Source organism: Hirundo rustica, chromosome 7, assembly GCF_015227805.2.
Source record: "Hirundo rustica isolate bHirRus1 chromosome 7, bHirRus1.pri.v3, whole genome shotgun sequence".
Lineage (NCBI taxonomy): Eukaryota > Metazoa > Chordata > Aves > Passeriformes > Hirundinidae > Hirundo > Hirundo rustica.
The window spans coordinates 9,721,060-9,740,144 of record NC_053456.1 but is presented as its reverse complement, the minus strand read 5'-3'; the positions used below and the strand labels follow the sequence as shown (position 1 = coordinate 9,740,144).

Genomic DNA, 19,085 nt, shown 5'->3' with positions numbered 1-19,085 from the left:
TGAAAAGCCTACAAGTAAGATGTATGTTCTGTTACTTGTTTTTGTAAGTCTCTTAAGCAGGGAGTCAGTAGCAGAGGTGGGGACAGAGCAAAAGCCACTGGGGTCTCCTTTTTTGGTATCATGAGTGTGCTGGGACAGCTTCTAATTTTGATGACTTTGATTTGGACTAGGGTAATATCTTTGAAGTCCATAGCCTGTGTAGAGTGTAGCACTTAGTGACTGGCCTTAGGTGTGAGTCCTGGTTATGAGAAGCTTTGGCAGCTGGAGCTTTACACATCCCCATCCTCCTCTCGTTCAGTGTGGACGTGCGGAATTCACAGTCTCAGAGGAAATGCTCTAGGATAGGGAGCCAGTGCAACTCCTTTGAGCACAAACATTTTTACCAGCTCTTTGCCACCCACGCAGTGTCCTCCTCTGCTTCACGTTCAGCCCAAGGTCCCTGTGGGACAGAGCTGTGCAGTCCCTGGGACAGCGGGAGAAGCCGCTGCCGGCACCGCATCCTTTGACGTTTCCCGGAGCGTTGGTGTTTCTCTCTCTGGTACTCTGCTGCTCCCTCCAGCACGTACCAGCAAAATGTGGGTTAATGGGGCAGGCGTGGCACAGAAAAGAGTCTCTGGTGGAGTCATTAGGGTGTGCTGGCAGGCTGCCAGCTCGGTTGGTGCAATTTTACACTCACTTTTCAGCAGAAGCTTAAAGGGGAAACCTCCGTTCGCTTTAAGCCTTTACAGGCAGCGAGAGGCTGCCGGGGCATTCCTGCCCCTGTCCAGACCTCTGGTGAACAGCTGGCTGGAAATTCTCATCTAAGCACTTGAAATGATTTGTTGCTGTGATTGTGGCTTTAGAACTGGTAGTCGGTACTATTCCAAATTAATGGATCTGCATGGGGTTGATTGGTGATATTGCCGTTTCCTATGTTTGGATTTTCCCAGAGTTAAAATGTGGAGTCTGAGTGCATTTTGAGGAGGGGGTTTTAGTGCTGGAAAGGAAAAAGAAACCCCAAAACCTCAACCCCTGGGAAGGCATAGCTGAGCAGGCACAGCTAGACTTCAGTCAGTACCATACACACATACCAAAGATTGTAGGTCTGTCCTGCAACAGGCTGCAGCTGCATGTGAAATTGATAGCAGATGATAGTGCTCAGTTCCTGGAAGGGTTAGGTTATCTGTAGATTTTAATTTGTTACTTGTATAAAGAGTTAATCAGAATAAAATAAATAGTTATTGCTGTATAATAAACAGAAATTGAATTGAGGTGGGTTTTTTTGTTGTGTTTTTTTTTTTTTTTTTTTTTTAAACAACCTGATACTATATTTATCTTATTTTCTTGCTTTAAATGGAATCAATAACAAATTTATCTTCTTGGGTTTATAAATTTTAGGTCAGTTTTCCTGTGAAACATGCAACCTGAGTTAATGCCTATTGATCTGGAATTAGAGAGCAAAAGGGTTAAATCTCAATCCCTCTCTGATTTATATTTCCCTCCCCTTCTTCCCAGCTGTGGACATGGATGGAAGATCTGCAGAAGGAGCTCTTAGAGGATGTCTGTGCTGACTCTGTGGATGCAGTTCAGGAGCTTATCAAGCAGTTTCAGCAGCAGCAAACAGCCACCCTGGACGCTACCCTCAATGTTATTAAAGAAGGGGAAGATCTAATCCAGCAGCTCAGGTAAGCATCCACCTGGGGCACAGGTGTTGTGAAATCTGATGTGTGCTGTGCTTCAGGGGTGCCTAAACAGGGAACTGCAAGCTAGGATCGATTGGGAGAGTTTATTAATTCTTTGCTTATTTATAATTCTTCAGATCCTTTGAGTGTTTTATTGAAATTACAAGGAGTGATTTGTGTGAGCTGATTAGAGTAGTCTGTGGATCAGCATTGGTTTCCTGTTTGACTGAGAGATTATTTATAGGCACTGGGAAGTGAATGGATCCAAATGTGTTTGAAGTGAATATTTTTAGTTGGTATTTATAGAAGATTGTTGAACGGTTATGAACTGAGACCTTGTGATTTATATGGTTGTTCCCGATGTAGGGTAAGTGTATTCCTCTTAATAAAATACACACGTGTCTAACAGTCTTCACTGTTTCATTTTGCATGCAGCACCCTTCTATTTATCTTTTTGTATGTGGGGTTTATTCATAGTATCAAAGAGGCTCTTTTACTGCTGGTTCTTCTACTAGCACTATGAATTAAACCAGCTCATTTTTGCCTAATTTAAAATACATGAAGAGACTAGCCCCAAGAATTTGGGTGGGGGGAAGGTTGGGGTTTTGATGTTTTTTGTTTCTTTTCTTTCTCAATCTGCAAGTATAGTCAAATGAATATTTGCAGAGCGAGCTTATACAGAATTAGTAATTGTGAAATCTCTCTCATTTGTTGTTACAGTAGTTTTCTGTGCCTGTAGCTTTGTTGACAGGAATCAAGTTTTCCTGCCTTTTATGAATGTTGCTGGTCACTGAACCAAGTCCAATACATCATTTATTATTTAGGTCTTTGTATTGTTACAGGTTGCCCTTACCCACCTGTACATAGTGGGCACGTTCTGTATACGTTATAATTTGCAAATATCCCAAGTTTTATGTGTTTCACCAGACGGTTCAAGAGAGTGACATCATCCTCCTCACCCTGAGCTTCCCTAATCTGATGCCTTTTCTTCCTACCCAAGATGTGCAGAAGGTCATGAGCCATGGAAGGAGCCTGATAGGAAAAGCCCAAGATGCTCTAGAGTAGCATGGACAATGAGGGCTCTGGTGGAGCTCCGGCCTTAAAAGCCCTCCTGGAGTCCTTAAGTATTTTACTACTGCCGTATGCTGAGCTTTCCTCTAAGCTTTCTGCTGTCATCCTGGATGCAGGGTTTTCTCTGCTGGGTCAGGAAAAAAATAATGAGAGATTTGAAAGGACTGCTCTAGGTTTTGATTGTCATTCAGCAGGAACACCAGAGGGCCCCTGGAGATTCCTGCTCTTGCTGTGTGTGACTTGCCAGCACCACAGGGGAGGGCAAGGGACTGGAGCTGTGGTACTGCTATTAGAGTTGGAGAGGAAGGATCAGGAGTAGACATTCCATCCTTCTATTCGTCTTTGATGATGAGATCAGTAGGGTAAAAAACATGCTGGGTTTGGTAAGTGAGCTGCCACAGGGGAAGGGTTTTTAGCTAAGAACACATGCATGGCCAGCTGTAGCAGGTCAGTCAAAGGTCTGCATGGTAACTTACTTCTATGCAAAGAAATTGTTTGCAAGGTTTAGGGAATTTCTATGAGATCAAAAAAAAATGGCAGTGAAATTGTGGGCTAAATTTTTTTTCATATTCTTCCCGACTATTGGAATGGCATCACTTCGGTGTGAACACCCATGGAGTAGAGCCTGAAAGGGACCGAGTGCAAGCCCATCAGGTGGAGTGTGGAGTGGTTTGTGGGGTTGTAGAAAGTGTCAACATTCAAAGAGTCCTGGTTCTGGTTGTGGGATTGGCCTGAGGGATTTTTAGCTGCACCTGAGTCAGAAGGGAAGTGTGGAGAGTGGAGGTGGACTGCAAGGTGGTGTGTGGGACTTCAGCTTTTTCTTGATGTGAATGTAGTCAATTCTTAGTTTCAGTCTTGGAAAAGTGACAGTGGCCTCAGCTTTGAGACTTTTTAAATCTGTGTCACGTTCCAATGTTTGCAAAATACCAAGGCAGGTTTTGTGGCAGCTGTGTTTAACAAAGAAAAGCTGGGTTTGGGGTCTGGTTTGTACTCTGGCAGTGAGTGAGTAGGTGGAACAAGCTGAACATATTTGTGCAAAGCGATCCCCTGATTCTGATGAAGTTAATACCAAACCCAGAGAGAACAGCTGCCAAACCTTTGAATGCGCACAAAAGTTTGCAATGCTGAACTGTCAAGATGAGCTGGTTCAAGTGTTGGATTTGAGCGCTCTGACTAACTGCAAAGCTTGTAATGTGATCCTGGACTCTTTCAAAGAACAGTGTGGAAAAAAATCCATGAAGCTGCCTCTATGTGTGCCCACTCTAACCTGCTTTCGTGACTGCTGGCAATGGTGAAGAATACACAGATGTAGGAAGAAAAGGAAAAACTAGAATTGCTGTAGTCTTTCCTTAATCCAGGATTGCATTTCAGTGTGGATCACTTTGTACCTGCCATGAAGAATAGATGAAGATTGCAAATGCTACAACAATGAAAAGAATGAAATACACTGCTCTTATCAAGCATGTCATAACATGGGTTAAAAGCAATGAAATTACTGGAGCTTCGGAAAGTTTTGCATTTCTTGTTCTTATCTTTGAGAGAATAGATTTTGGTTTAGAGAGGATCATTTTTGTAACAGCACTCTGTTTCCTCCAGAGAGGCAATGAAAAGCTTGTTGCCTGAACTATATTCCATGCCTGGGACTGCACTTCACACAAGGTCTTCAGGGCCTCTGTGACTACATCAGGAGGCAATACCTATCAGGAATAAAGCAGGCCTGCCTAGACACTCTGTGCATGTCATGGTTCACGTTGGAAACATTTTTCGCTCTTCCTTATCAGTGCTTTACTGAGATGATCGTTGTTCTCAGCAGTCAATGCAAAGCAAACCTTTTGAACAGCAGTTCCAGGGGTGCTGCTGGGGGCAATATTTCTGGTCATCTGTGAAAGGCAAAACAATGACTTGCTCCAGTGAGATGTGGAAAGCAGAAATGTTCGAGGCTGAAAACAAAAGCCAGGGAAGAGTTAATTAGCTTACCTTTTTTACAGTAGTTCAGCATATGAGATAATGGGTATTTCTCACTGAACTTTCTCCTAGTGAAAGCACTGAAAGTGGTTTTAGAAGCACAGTGTTCATTTCAAACAAAGTCAGCAGCAATGTACTGAGTCCAGTTCTATGTTCCCCAAAGTTTATTTTGGGTTTTTTTTCCCAATAATTTCCTTGAATTTTAAAACTCTAATCCATAGCCTTTCAAATATTAGTAAGGGTCTTATATTTATTCTTTCCCAGACAGAACAAGAAATATTGTGGCAGAAGCATGCAATCTCAGAAATGGGTTTTTTTCTGCAGGGAGATCTTTCCCAAACCAGACTAGCTAGGGGTTGTCAATGCCTTATCCAAGGAGACCAAAAAAAAAAAAAAAAAAGTCCACCAGATTACTGCTCTTAAACTTTTGTATTGCATCAGTCACTGAAACACAAGTGTGGCTTGATATGAAGAGTGAAATGTTTAATGAAAAAGAATTTCTAAAACTAAGTGTGTGTCTAGATCCCGTGAGAGATTATTCAACTCTGGTGTTGAATAATTCATTGAGTAATTTAGGTAATATATGAATAGTAATAATCCTGCATCTGAGTGAAGACTATTTCATGTCCTTTTATAGAAGACAGGTGCTGACTGAAGGAAACAGGACTTGATTGGATGCAGCCTCAGATTAAGCTGTAGTTTCAAAATCTGAATTTATTTTCATTCCTCCTTCCTCTGTGCAGACTGTGCAGCTCTAATGTGGAGGCAGAGATCCTGTGATCACCAAGAATATGAAAACAGACAGGGTGGGGCAGAAACCATAACACCTGGAGAGAGAAATATGGATGTAATATTCCCATGTAAGCAAGGGAAATCAGTAGTACTTGCATCTGAATCTTGTTTTAGCCAATGTGCCAAAGCCAAGATTAAATTTTGGCTTCAGAATTTCCTCTCTGGCCCTTCTGAAAGTTGAGGGACCTTGTGTGGAACATTTGGGGATAAATTTCAGTTCTTTACATCTGTAAATGTTATTTATCCATAAAATAGTCACTGAAAAAAGAAATTGCTGAAGACATAGCAGAGTGTAGGTGAGCCTAGTAATATACATGAAAGCACAAACAGAAAAGGAACTGTCAGGACTTTTCTGTGCCTGTGATAAACTTTCAAGTGCAGCAAATCTCCCTTGGTCCTGGCCCACCAGTGGAAGGGTTTGCTCCCTTCTGCTGCCTGTAAATGGAAAATGTAACTGCAGCAGTATCTGACCTGTCACAGTCACATCTCCTTTCACTTCCCCCAATGAAAAGACAAGTCAGAATCTCTCTTGGGGTTTTTGAAAGGGTGTTGGGGTTTTTTTGCACTGTATTCTGTATCCATTGCTATACTACGTTATTCAGAGGATACCAAGGCATCCCTGGCCATTGGTCTAAAATACTTAGAATTCTGATTGAGTTAGTCTGTAAGTAATAGGGCAAATGCAGAAAATTAACTTGTAAAGAAAGGTCCATGTGACTGAATAGCATCTCAGTTTGATGTGAGTACAGGCAGGAGCAGGGGACCCTGCAGCATCAAAGGTGTTTGCCAGCCAGTCTCAAGAGAGCCTTTGAGACTGGTGTGCCATCTCCTCCCCTGCCCCTCCCAAGTGTGCCAGGTCGCAATGTCACCACACAAGAAAGGATGATCCCCCTGCTCAAACTTTGTGCCGAGCTCGGGGGCCACAGGACTTCGGCGAGTACAGGAGATGAGTGTTGCAGACACCTGCCCTCAGCCCTCTGTGCTTGGGTTTGCACCTCAGGAGCACACAGAATCACAGATGTGTCGTTCTTGCTCTTTAGCCTGCCTCAAAGCTGAGCTTTAGCCCTGCTCTCTGCCTTGCTACAGGGACTCTGCCGTTTCCAGCAACAAGACCCCCCACAACAGCTCCATCAGCCACATCGAATCCGTCCTCCAGCAGCTCGACGAGGCCCAGGTACAGATGGAAGAGCTCTTCCATGAGAGGAAGATTAAGCTAGACATTTTCCTTCAGCTCCGGATTTTTGAGCAGTACACCATTGAGGTAAGAGCTGGCTGCGTGACCTGAGGGTGGGGAGAGCTGTGGGAGAGAGAGGATATGGGAACATACCCTGTGAGGGAACTCTTGAGCTGTTTGATTCTGCTCAGCTGTCCAGTGAGGGGGAGAGAGAGTTACAACTGGGCTGTAATTCAGACTGTTGGACCTAAAGCATGCCTTAGGATAAGCTGCCAGAATGCACTGAAATGGGTGCACAGGTGCTCACCTGACTGTGCTGGGAATCTGCCTGCTTTGCACAGAATCTTTGTGAGATGCCTCTTACAACTCCCTGTTGTCATGAGTCACTCAGAGATCTAAAAGTTCTGTGTCACTCATTAGTGAGGTTTGTCTCTTCAGATACACACCTGTCTTTAAACCATAGAGAGAAAAAAACATGTTTTGCCTAAAAGGAAAGGATATTTAAAAGATGAGCTTTTTAGAGACTGCAGTGGTTTTCTTTTAAAAAGAGAAAAAAATAAAGAGGAAAATTAAAGGGGCGTTTTTATGTCCTTGTGGGGAAAAAAAAAAAAAAAAAAAAGGTCTTTAAGTTCTGTTTTGTACTTCTGTTTTGGAATCAAAAACACTGGATGGAAAATTCATCAAAATATTGGGGTATTCTTGGACTGAGAAATTTTGAAGAGATTCCAGCCAATCTCAGTAATTACTTTCTGTAGTTCTGATAGGAGATGAAAAAAACCAAAATGTATGTTAACTTGTACAGAGAGTCCATGAGACTGGTGTCGGTGCTTGTGTCCTTTGTGGTGTGTTCCTCCCTCCTGCTGCATCCCCCCCGGTGCTTGTTCAGTTCAGGGAGCACCTGTAAGTGTTTGAGGATGGTGCATTCCTGAAGTTATTGTTTGTAAATCTGAAGGTAGTCTCTAGGTGGGTGCTGGTAACTGATGGGAGGTTTAGAATGCTCTTGTTTTGTGTTTAAGCCATGGCATGATGAATTATCCTGGAATAAAAGGCAGGAAGCTGGTATCCAGTTGCCTGAAAGGTGTCCTGTTCTGTAGCTGAATGCCAGACACAGAAATCAGAGAGGAATATCTGAGCTTTTCTGTTGAGACTGCACAGTGAGGTGTTTCACTGCAATCTGTCCTGCAGCGCTTGTTAATTGTGTAAAATAGAATACTTGCATTTACTTACCAGTTATGTGCAGCCTCCTTGCTATTGAGAGGCAGCTTTCTTTGTATTTGTGTATAAATATATAAATGTATCTATTTCATGTCAGATACTGCTCTTTTCAGCAAAGTATGTTATCTCCTGTATTTAAATAGAAGATACTTTTTATACATGTTGGTGTGGCAGATGCTGAGTAATCAAGAGTTTTACTCTAAAGAGGTAAACGGGTGTGAAAGCTGTGCTTGAACATACCTGTAAATGGCACCTGTGTTTTCAAAAATTAAAATTTTAAAAAAAGGAGACAACCAATATGTGTTTCTAGAACGCCCAAATGTGTTTGTAGACAGTGCATGGTAAACCCATGTGAGATATTCATTAAGGTCTCAGCCTGTTTCACTGCAGATTTAAGGTCTGAACCTTTAATTGTGCTGATTTAAGGAAAAATCTTTAAAAAAATATTAAAACAAGTCACTGTTCTCAAATTCTTTTTCTTTGTAAATAGTCTTTCAATCAAAGAGTGTCACTACCAGGCATTACTTTACTGATGGGGCAACTGAGGCATCAGGAGAGGATGTAACTTACATTATTCCCCTCACATTGGATACCAATATGGAAATACTTGGTGGATACCTTTGATTTGTTTCTGCATAGATCCTACTCCTGTATATTCACAGAATGGAGCGGCTGTGATACATTAAGATATTTAAAATTGGAACTGTGATTCAGAGTCTTCTAAAATCAGATTAGCAAGAAAGGATTTCAAAGAAAATCGCCACTTAGTTGTCATTGTAGATTTGCTATTTTTTATCATATGGACATCTGAATTCCCTCTGCAAGATTAATATTACATGGAAATCTGAGAGCATGTTTCTTAGAGAGTCTATAGGCAGGTGATTCTATTTGGAAAGCTCCCTCTCTCAGAAAAATATTTTTTTATTTTAGAATAATTATGACAATTCCTACTGAAAACACAGTGAAAAACATATCCAGATCAGTATCTTAAATTTCTGAGTACAGTCAGTGCTTAAACAAGAAAGACAGTTTGATGGATAATAAAACAAAGGCAGTTTGAAATAGAATGTTAAATAACACATGTATGCTATGCATTTCAAACAATAGCTGAATTGGCTCAAATTGACACAGTAATGGTGCTTAGAAAGTAGATTGCAGTCAGTTGCCTCAGCCGTATAATGAAGATTCCAAGTCAGTAGGAAACTGTCACAAGAATTATCAGAATTAGCTCATGCTGTTGTTGAGAAACAAAAAGATTTTTTTATCACCATAATTTAGAAGCATGTAGTATTTCTGACGGTTGACTATTCCAAGTTACTGAGGGAAAAAGACATGTAAAACAGGAAATGTAGTATTTCTTTCTACTAAAGGCAAGTAGCTTGAGCTATGACTGGAAATGTATTTAGGTTTTAATTTTCCATAATAGCCTGGATCCCACATAGATTAAGAATTGTGGAATAATGTGTACCAGTATGATTGATGGTCAAATGAATTTCTCCATTTCTAGTCCAGATAAGCCCCCTTCCATCTGTCCAGAGAGCAGTGCCATATTGAACATGTCCTCAGTGAAAGACCTCTACTTGCTGCAGCTGTGTTAATCCTTCCTGCACTCGCACAAACTGCCTGCAGAACGTGCGTGCTCCTCCTCCTCTTTCTCCTCATTGTCCTCCCACTCTTGAACACCTTTATCTCCATTGCTCCTTCTGCCTTATCAAGCGCTGAGTTTCCCATTCCCTGTCACCCTGGTTTTTCTGAGCTTTTTAAAGCCTTTTAATTGTTCATAAGATGGAGTCAGACTTTTTAGCTTCTGTACAATATTAGTAGCAGTTTTTGCCTTTTCTCACACATGTAACATAAACAAATCCTTTGTTTTTCATTCTCTGTCCTTCATTTGCATATTTCTAACCTGAAAACAATTGTAACTAACAGTTAGTCTAACCATTCGGCTGGGAGGTGATAACTCCAGAAGCCAATCCACAGCCAGACCCACAAATGTATAAAAAGTAAGAAATAAACAGGCAGAGGGTCTCTCGGCCTTAGCTCAGCCTTGGGCTCTCTTGGAGGAACATCTCTGCCCTGCGAAATCTCTCGTCTCCGTGTGGTTGCTTTGCGTGTCGTGATCACATTCCCCCCCTCAGGTGTCTGTTCCTGGATCGTTGGTTCTTGTGCTCCAGGGAATCCCTTGCCATGAGGACCCTTCCCTGGCAACTCTGGCGGGAGGAACATTGGCATCTCTCTAGTGGAAGCTGGAGAGATGCAGCTGTGGGAGGCCATCTGCTTCCAACAGCTTTAGGGAAGGCTGCGCGTTAGAGCTCAGCCTCAGAAGACAGTTACATCTTGTGTTGTCTCTTTCCATCCAGTTTTGGTACTGAACATTTTCAGTTCTGTTAATTTTCCCTGCTGCTCGCTCTCTCCTTTCTAATTAATAATGCAGGCAAAATATTAGGACTTTTAAAAATTCACAAATTGCAAATGAGTGATTTGCTGTTTTGTTTAGGGAAATGTCTGTCTTTTGTTCTTTGGGACCTACCTACCCTGCTTTGTCTGTTCTCACCAAATACTGAAATATGTGCCATTGATCACATAAGCCATTCCTCTGCCACTCCTTCCTAAAGTGCCAATCTGTTTTGTAGCCCTCCTGGTTTTTTGAGCTTTTCCATAATCTTTGCATCCTAACAGAGATTTGGAGTCCAGACAAACTTCAGGATTAATGATTACTGCACAATCAACACTTACTTCTATCTATTTAGGCATTCTTGATCTTGTACTTCAGTGAAATCTGCCAACCATTGTTGCATTTTCAGGAAAAATACATTCCTTTAAGAGAAGCCACCTGCCTATTTCTTTGGCAGGGCAGACCAGCTGTGTTCATTTAGGACTTTTAAGCCTCACAGGCAGCTTTTGTGTTGTACTGGAGTCATGACAAGTTTGATAGATATGAATTTGGTACAAATGCACAGGCCCATAGCGTGTGCTGCCTGTTCTTTCTTGCCTTAATCTCATTACATTGACTGATATTTACACTCTAGGTTCTTGGGGTAAGTTCTGAAATCCAAACTATGGCAACACCTGAAAACAGACATAACAGAAACATGAGAGACCCTGGCTGTCCCTACGGGAGGCTCTTCTGCCCTAAGTTTTAACACCACAAGATGACAGCCCATCCTTTATTTAGGAAATGTGTCTAACTCTGATGCCTGATAGGTTTTATTCCTTTACCAAGCCACGGCACCTATCAAAACAAGATGGGGTCGTTGGGATTATATGGTTGGTCTTTCTATATAATACAGGCTTCAGCTGAGTTTGTGCAGCCAGCCAGGTGACTCGGGAGATTTCATGGAATGTGAATGTGGGAGCTGATCCGCTACGAGGGAATCAGGAGTGAGTCTGCAGGGGTGAAGGCTGGCAGGGATCAGCAGCAGTGCTGGCACCACGCTGAGTCTGTTATACACACAAAGCACAGTCTTGCTCCAGAGTAACATCCTTAGGAAGATCTGTCAAGTATCCTTTGTCCCTTGGTTCAGAAATAGTAATTTAAAGGCTTACTAACCATTATTTGAGTGAATGCAAATGTACAGCACCATGCTGAATAAATGTATGAGAACCAAATGGTAACATGCACTGAGTTGCAACCCCTACAAAATTACTGCCATGCAGAGTCTTTACACATATTTTTCCCTTTAAGCTTTTGTAGAGAGATTATCAAATTCACCTGTAGGCCTCTATAGAATGCTGTGACTAAGAACTGGAATGATCTCAGCCAATACATGTCCAGCAACATTTGTTGGTTATCTCAAAAAAACCTTCCTTCTCCCTTTCCCAGAAGAGTCCAGCTCCTTCCCTTGCATGTATTGTTTCTTTTCCTACAATGTGAAGTGCTAGACAGAATCTGTGTTCTGTAGTCTTAGAGTGATGTGATTCCTACACCAAGACAGTCCTGGGAGGGATTAAGGGGGTTCCCACTGCACAGTATAAATTGGCTCTTGTAAGCTGTTTGTTATATTAAAAAAAAAAAAAAAAAAAAAAAAAAAAAAAAAAAAAAACATGATCACTAAAATTTTCACCTGCTGGATATCTAATTTTCCCCCACTCAATTTCTTTGGCTTCATTTCACCTGCTAATTAAATTTTTCAACCTTGATTTCTCTTGCTGCTTCTTCTGGCTGTTCACAACAATCCCTGAGCATGGAGGAAACAGGAGCCAGCTTTCACAGCAGCTAATTTGGCTGTTATTTACAATTCATTTGAGTGTTCCATTCCAGGTTTCTAACACCAGCAGAACCTTTCAAGAGCATTAGTTACCTGCATGAAGGTACAACATGTTTTCTAGCCCCCTCACTGACTAAGACCTGACACTCAGGTGTGAAGAAGTGTTCCAGTGATTTTGAAATAGATTTGAAAGAAATTTCAACATTTTCTGTTTGTAAGCTGGGATGCTGTAATGTTTCATGCTTAGTGAGCTTTTGTTTCTCTTTTCCATCTATACTGAGTTTTCCAACTGCATGTCACTTCATTTTAAGGAAAGGAATGCTTTAAGCTCTACTCAGCACCCTGCGTTTTGGAGCTGAATTCCATTGTTGCTCCAGATATTTTTGGGATTCAAAGGAGTCAAAAGCACCAGAGCAGAATCATCACTGTGACAGTCCTTTCACACTTGAGTGGCTCAGGTCCCCACGAAGCCAGTGTGACATCTCTGTCTGTTGTCAGAAAATGGGGTGACAGTGTTGTCATTCTGCACAGCATCAGCCAAAACCCAGGCCTGAGAAAGAGGAACAGCAAACTTTCTGCTTATATGATCTGTAGAAGTGACAGTTCCATTTACCCTTTCCTATCTTAGTCTGCTCCTAGACCCACTTAGACTCTTGCATTCAGTCCTCTGCTCCTTCAGCCTGCTCTGGATGCTGTTACCCTTGGCATTCCTGGTGCCCATTCCCTGGTGAGAGCCTTAGAGAGCTGGTCTCACCAAGTCTATTATAATTCCACTTTTTCTGCACTCACAGGCATTTCTTCTGCATCCAGGAGTTGGATATTTTTTTTATTCCTTCCTGGATCAAATCTTACCTCTTATCTAATCCATCCTCACTGTTAATCCCAGCTGTGTGGCTGTCACTTTTTTTTTTTTTCTCTTGAAATGAGGTAGATCTTGCCTTTTCAGTATAGATCAGCTCTGTGCCTTTGTGACTGTTTTTCCTCTCCTGGCTCATCCCCATGCTCTACCCACTCTTCTCACCTTTGCTTCTCTTCCTACTTGCACCATCATTTTTGTTCCAACCTGCCTCCTACATTGGCTTATTCTTCCTGGGCATCTTTACTCCTTTTCAGATCCCTCCCAAACCCACTCTCTTTGTGTTGATAGCTTGTGCTCCCAGGATAGAACTTTCTTCCCTCCTCCTCATATGCCCTTCCTCAGCCCATACTTCAGAATATCAGCTCCTATGTGATTCATTCTCCATATAGCATTTATCTTCTTTCACTTGATTCCTCACTTCCCCTCTCCACCCCCTTCAACTGGCAAACAAAATTTTCTGGTTGTCATTAAACAACATGAAACAACTTTAGATGTTGAACATAGTTTTAAAGCCAAACAAGCAGCATTCAAAGCTCAGAAGCACCATTTTGTAGAAAATCGGAGCAGCAGCATTAAAAAATATACTTAAGGATTTGGATAAGAAATTATTGGAGATGTACAATTGCCTGCACAGCAGCTGCTGCAGCTCTGTCAGGCTCTTTGGCCTAATTCAGAAGCAAGCTGCAATGCAGGCATGAGATGCCTGGACTGCTGCTGTTGTCATTATTACTGCTGCTGCTTTTTACCTGTGTACTTCTTCTCTACACCTCCATTATTCTCCAGGGCTGAAGAACATGTCCCTCTCCATTTGGTCACATTTCCCACTGATGTTGGACCATGACAAACCCAGGAGGCAGCAAATGCAGCAGTATTGCAGCAGTGGGAATTTGGATACATTAAGCTGCTGCTTTAGGGGGATTCCTGCCTAAAGACTACGTGGTCTAGACTGTGGTCACGGTGTCTGCACAGAAAACAGCCCTGGCTGCCTTAGTCTGTATATCCACGTGGAGCTCACACAAACCCAGATTGAGTCACATGCTTCCTCCATTTCTCTGAGAAGGATATCTCCTATCTCACTTCAGAGTAGAGGGGGTTCACTGCCAGCATTGCTTCTCCTCCCATTATATTATTATTATGGCACCAGGAGCATCTATTTCAGGTGAAGAATGACAAAATGTGCTCCTAGGCTCAGTGGAATCAACAGTTTTATGGCTTTCTCTCGACAGTACTCCTGGGTCGTTTGACTTTCCTTTAGTAATAGGGAGCTGTTTCTTGGCCACTGACCTCGTAGAACCCACAAAAATGGAGAGTGGCTCCTTCCAAGGAGTTGGCTGAAGTGTGGCTGACAGTGAGTCGTGCAGCTTTCCTTGGAACAATGTGGGAAGCAGAGGATAATGCTGCTGCTGGTGCTAGCACAGACCTTGCACTGCTGCTCTTGATGCTCTCACAACCCTTTTGCTTTGGTACAACTGCTTTATCAAGACACAGCAGAACAGAGCAGAGCTCAGATCTATTACAGCAGTGCCTCCCTTCTCTCACTGCATGTGAGGGTTGCTGAAGTCTATTTAGAATCACTAACACTGGTAAGTAAATTGAATAAAATAAGAAGTGCTTCCCACCAAAAAAAAAGCTAGCACACGAACAGGGTAAACTAATCAGCCATTCTTCTTTGTCAAAAGGGAATAAAATAAGTTCATGGCCAAGTGACCCTCATTTATGAGAGAATTCCTGGCAGAGGTCTAGTGCAATTAGGTCTTGCCACAGCTTAGGGGACAGGACACTTCTGTTTGATGCAGTCCAAGTTTTATCTGAGATATCAAGGCCTGACTAATCTGTGAAAGCATCCATTTTATAGACTTGAAAATATATGGCTGTAGTTAACAGAGCTCCCTAATTACATCTTCTTCCTCAAGGAAAAGAAATCCTTTTCCCTATACTCAAATCAAACCAGTAAATTCAGACTCTGGCACCATTTCTAAATGGTCCTGTTTGAAGTACAGAAAATGCTGGGATTTTTGGGGCATTGTCTGTACAGACAGAAAAGGAAATGTCTTAATGAGATATGCAAAGCAGTATGTGCTCTGGAATAGGGCACCAGATTGGGATTCAGGAACCCTGGGTTGTTATCACAGCCCTGCAATTGCTTCTTGCCTTACTGTGTTTTAGATTCCCTGCTAGCCATCTGTTTGTTACTCAGAGCAATGTACCCAGCCTTCCTGTACCTGACAAATTTGGTGTTGTTCCACCTCTCGCTGTGCCTGACCCAGCACATGGGATGACTGTCACTCCTTTGTCCCCCCTCACTCAAGGGCTGCTTCCCCGCACTGGTGGCTGTGCTCTTGGCCTGGCAGAGCTGGCACTCACTCTGACAGCTTTGTTGCTGCTGGACATGTCCGACTGTCCAGAGCTGTTCAGGTGCAGGCTTAGCCTCTCTTCCTGGCCCTAACGTGACGTGGAGCCCCATGGGCTGGCCTTGCATCCTGCACTGCTTGTCAGCCCGCATTCTCACTGCCTGTGCTGTCCTTTCCTCCTTAGCTGGAGCACTGATTGGACCTGGGGAGTGTGGATAATGGAACACAACCTCTTTTAGCTCCATTGCCCACGAGGGCCAGGTCATTGTTCGGGTGCAGCTCCTTCTGTGCATGGAGCCTGGTGGAAGCTGGTTGCAGCCATGAGCTCAAGCTGCACTGGTTGCCTGGGAGCCATCCGTCTCCTAAGTGTTTGCCAATGTGTCTCTGCTGCAGAACTGTCTTGGACACTCACACCTGAGGGAAAAAAAAACAATACGGTCAGGAAGAACCCGGTGCTGGAATGGAAATTATTGTCGATTTAACAATGAAAGCAGTAATGGTCAGTGTCCTTTCTGCAGCCAAGAGGAGAAGTTACCAAAAGAAAGTTCTTCTGATTCACTCATGTCACGTGCTTTTCCATTGGAAAGTGAAGAAAGGACTGTACATTGAACTTCATGTTACTGTCATGACTGTAGGAACCTGCGCTCACTCTGAATTAATTCTGTTGTTTATAGTTGGAAATGAGGTCAAGATCACCTCAGGTCTGATTACTGTTAGCTGAGCATCTGTCCCTAAATGTAAATGTATCTAGTTAAACTCTTCTCCACCATCAACTGTGGACATTTTTGCATAACTGTTAAATCTGCCAAAAAGTCTTCAGTCCAGGGACTCCTGCTGTGATATGTGAATGAATCAGAGGCTGCTGGAATCAGGAATGGGGGCAAAGACAGCATAGAGATAGCTTTTATTTAAAGGTAATTGAGTGGAATGGGCAAAGGAACAAGCTGAAGAAAAATAGAAACCCCTCAGGATATCCACACTCTGCCTTCTACTCTGCAGCTGAGTCCCAGGTTCTTCATTGAGTAAGTCTGCTTTTCTGCTTCTCTCAAAAAAGAGCCTAAAATTTGCATTTTTTCTTTCTAGCACAAAGCTGTGTGCTCCTGTCCATTCTAATGTGATAAAGGCTGAGAGCTGGTCCATTTGTGTCCTCTTCCTAGGTCTGTGTTGCATAAAATGTATGTTTTCTGGAAAGGAAAGCTGAATAGAAAATTTTGAATCTTTGTTCTTGAGGAAGCTAAACATCTCACTGCACACAGGCCCCGAAGAACACTTTTAGTGAAAAGCAGAGCTTTTCACAGCGTCATAACGTGCACAAGTGGGAATGTAGATACCTACTTCTAGCTCTCCTGAATCTAGCTATGAGGAATTGACCTATTAATCAGAAGGCACTTATTTAATGATTTTCAGTCCTTCTAAGACTTGTATTCTGCACTGTATGACTTAATTCCCATTTCCTTTGTCCCCTCTCCCACATTCAGTGTCACTAGCATATTCCCTTTTTTTGCCTGCAGCAGCAGAACCTAGGTTGAGGCAAGATTGGGCTGCTTAGGTAGAGACTTGATCTTGCTTTAATGGCACAGTCAAAACTGGAGGACTTTGATACCAGCTGGCTGCTGTGGAGGAAGAGGTAAAATGCAGAAGATACAATAAATGGACTGCTAAGATCATCAGCCTGTGTGCCACAATTAGGAAGCAGAGAAAGCAAAGATTTGCATGTTCCCAGGAGTTACTGGCAGGTGTTTGGTTATAGCCAGATACCGTTTGTGAATCTGTAGGTGATTCACCTAAACCTTGAGTGTGATGTTTCTGTGTTGTTGTGCATTGCACCTGTGATATATAACATAGAGTATGTTGCAAAATGGCTTTAGAAACATTTAGGCCATTTTGGGATTGTGTGATTGCAGGGTGTTTTGTAATTCTGGGCGCATTATTTTTTCATTTATCTGAATATATTCAGAAACATTTGTTCTACCATCTGTGAGAATATAGTGAGTATTCTCTTCCAGTGTCATTTGGAATACATAAGGGAAAGGGAAGGTGACAGTTTTTGTTGGACTGATAATCTTTTCATGGATCCTCACCTAAGGAAAATGTGAAGTGTTGCCATTGAATAGGCAGGATCTGGAGTTTGAAGGTTTCTGAATCAATGTCAAAATGTGAAGTATTTTCTGATCCAGACGTCGGTTGAGAGTGAGATATTTCATTGATCCGGAGTGTCTGTGTTCTTCCCATGAAGGTTACAGCAGAGCTGGATGCTTGGAATGAAGATCTGCTGAGGCAAATGAATGATTTCAATACCGAGGACCTCACTCTGGCTGAGCAGCGATTGCAGCGTCACACTGAGCGGAAACTGGCCATGAACAACATGACCTTTGAAGTCATCCAGCAAGGGCAGGACTTGCACCAGTACATTATGGAGGTCCAGGCTTCAGGTGAGAAGAACAATTTGATCTCTATTTTACATGTGGGGAAAAAAAACCAAACAACAACAACAACAAAAACCAAACCAAACAAACAAACAAACTAAAAAAAACCACACAAAAAACCCAAAAAAACCAAAACAAAACAAAAACCAAAACAAAATAAACCCCACAACAACAAAAAATACACCCACAAAAAAAAAAAAAAACACAAAAAAAGCCAAACAAACAAACAAAAAAAACCCAAGAAAAAGCCCAACCCCCCAAAATGTATAGCAAGCAGATATGAAAAATAACGCAATGCATATAAATCAACTTTTGACATCAGTATAGGCAGTATCTGTCTCTCCACTCCCAGACCTGTTCCACAGATTTTGAGAATTTTGTTTCAGGATTTTATGTAAAAACCTGCTGTTTCTTTGAGACTGGAGCTCATTGAGGAAATGAATCTGACTTTCAAGTTGCATTCAGAAAGTTTCACAGCTGCAGGACAGAGTGTGTGATTGACTCCAAATTGGATGGATAGGGGAGGGCAAGACAAGCTCTTGTCCTTGCTCCTGCTCAGAAACAAGCACTGCATAGTCATGAGCTTCAGATCCTTGAGCTGGGCAGTCAGACCTCAGGTCTGGGTGAAATCTAGTTGTTCGAGACTCCTAAGCTTGTTAATCTTACTGCAAATAAGTGAGAGTCAAACCGACAAGGCGGGCTGGCTTCATTCTCTGCAGATTCGAGTACCTCCCCATTTCAGGGTGCAGAGATGCCCAAGGGAAAGAGAGGAAGGGGAGAAAGAATCTAGTTATCCAAGAGTCCTCTGGGAAAGAATCCAAATATGAGAGCCTTGAAACCAGTCGTGAAATGGAACTCTTGTTTCCAGCCATTTCTGCTTGGAATTGTTTTCTCTAAAAAGGGAATGTGATAAATGGTACTGGAATTCTCCTTTTCAGAGTCCACTTAAAGGTAGCAACTCAGGTGTCAAAAAGCCCTTTGAGATGTGCTCTAAAATGAAAGTCCTGATTCATTTTGACAGGGAGTCTGATTTTACTCTGCTTCTCAGCATAAGAAAATTTCTAATACATCCAAAGAGTCAAAAATATTGTATCCTTGAATTTTGCATCTGGAAAAGGAATATCATAATTCAGATTAATCACTGCATAAAGCCCAGAAGTGAATGTTATTTGTGTAGTGCTTTAACCTTCTAAAATTTGGAAAGAGTGTAAAGCAAGAGCAGTTCCTGTTCTTTCCCTCGTTTGAAATAAAAAGGATTTTATGGTGTTATTCTTTGGCAAACATTTTACCTCTAGGCACCTACCTTCAAAACAATCTGGCAGTATCCAGCCTGATTGGGCAGGCTGCACTCAACAGAGGCTTG

General features: G+C 42.3%; 1 protein-coding gene across 8 annotated transcripts in view; it reads left to right on the top strand.

Moving 5' to 3' along the window:
- The window catches only part of KALRN (kalirin RhoGEF kinase), a 472,211-nt gene that overhangs the window by 286,359 nt on the left and 166,767 nt on the right, over positions 1 to 19,085 (top strand). For all 8 annotated transcript variants that reach the window (XM_040069425.2, XM_058421255.1, XM_058421256.1 and 5 more), the window contains exons 12-14: positions 1,495 to 1,664; positions 6,576 to 6,750; positions 17,533 to 17,728. In XM_040069425.2, coding sequence (XP_039925359.1) covers positions 1,495 to 1,664; positions 6,576 to 6,750; positions 17,533 to 17,728 — 541 coding nt within the window. The remainder of the gene's footprint in view (positions 1 to 1,494; positions 1,665 to 6,575; positions 6,751 to 17,532; positions 17,729 to 19,085) is intronic.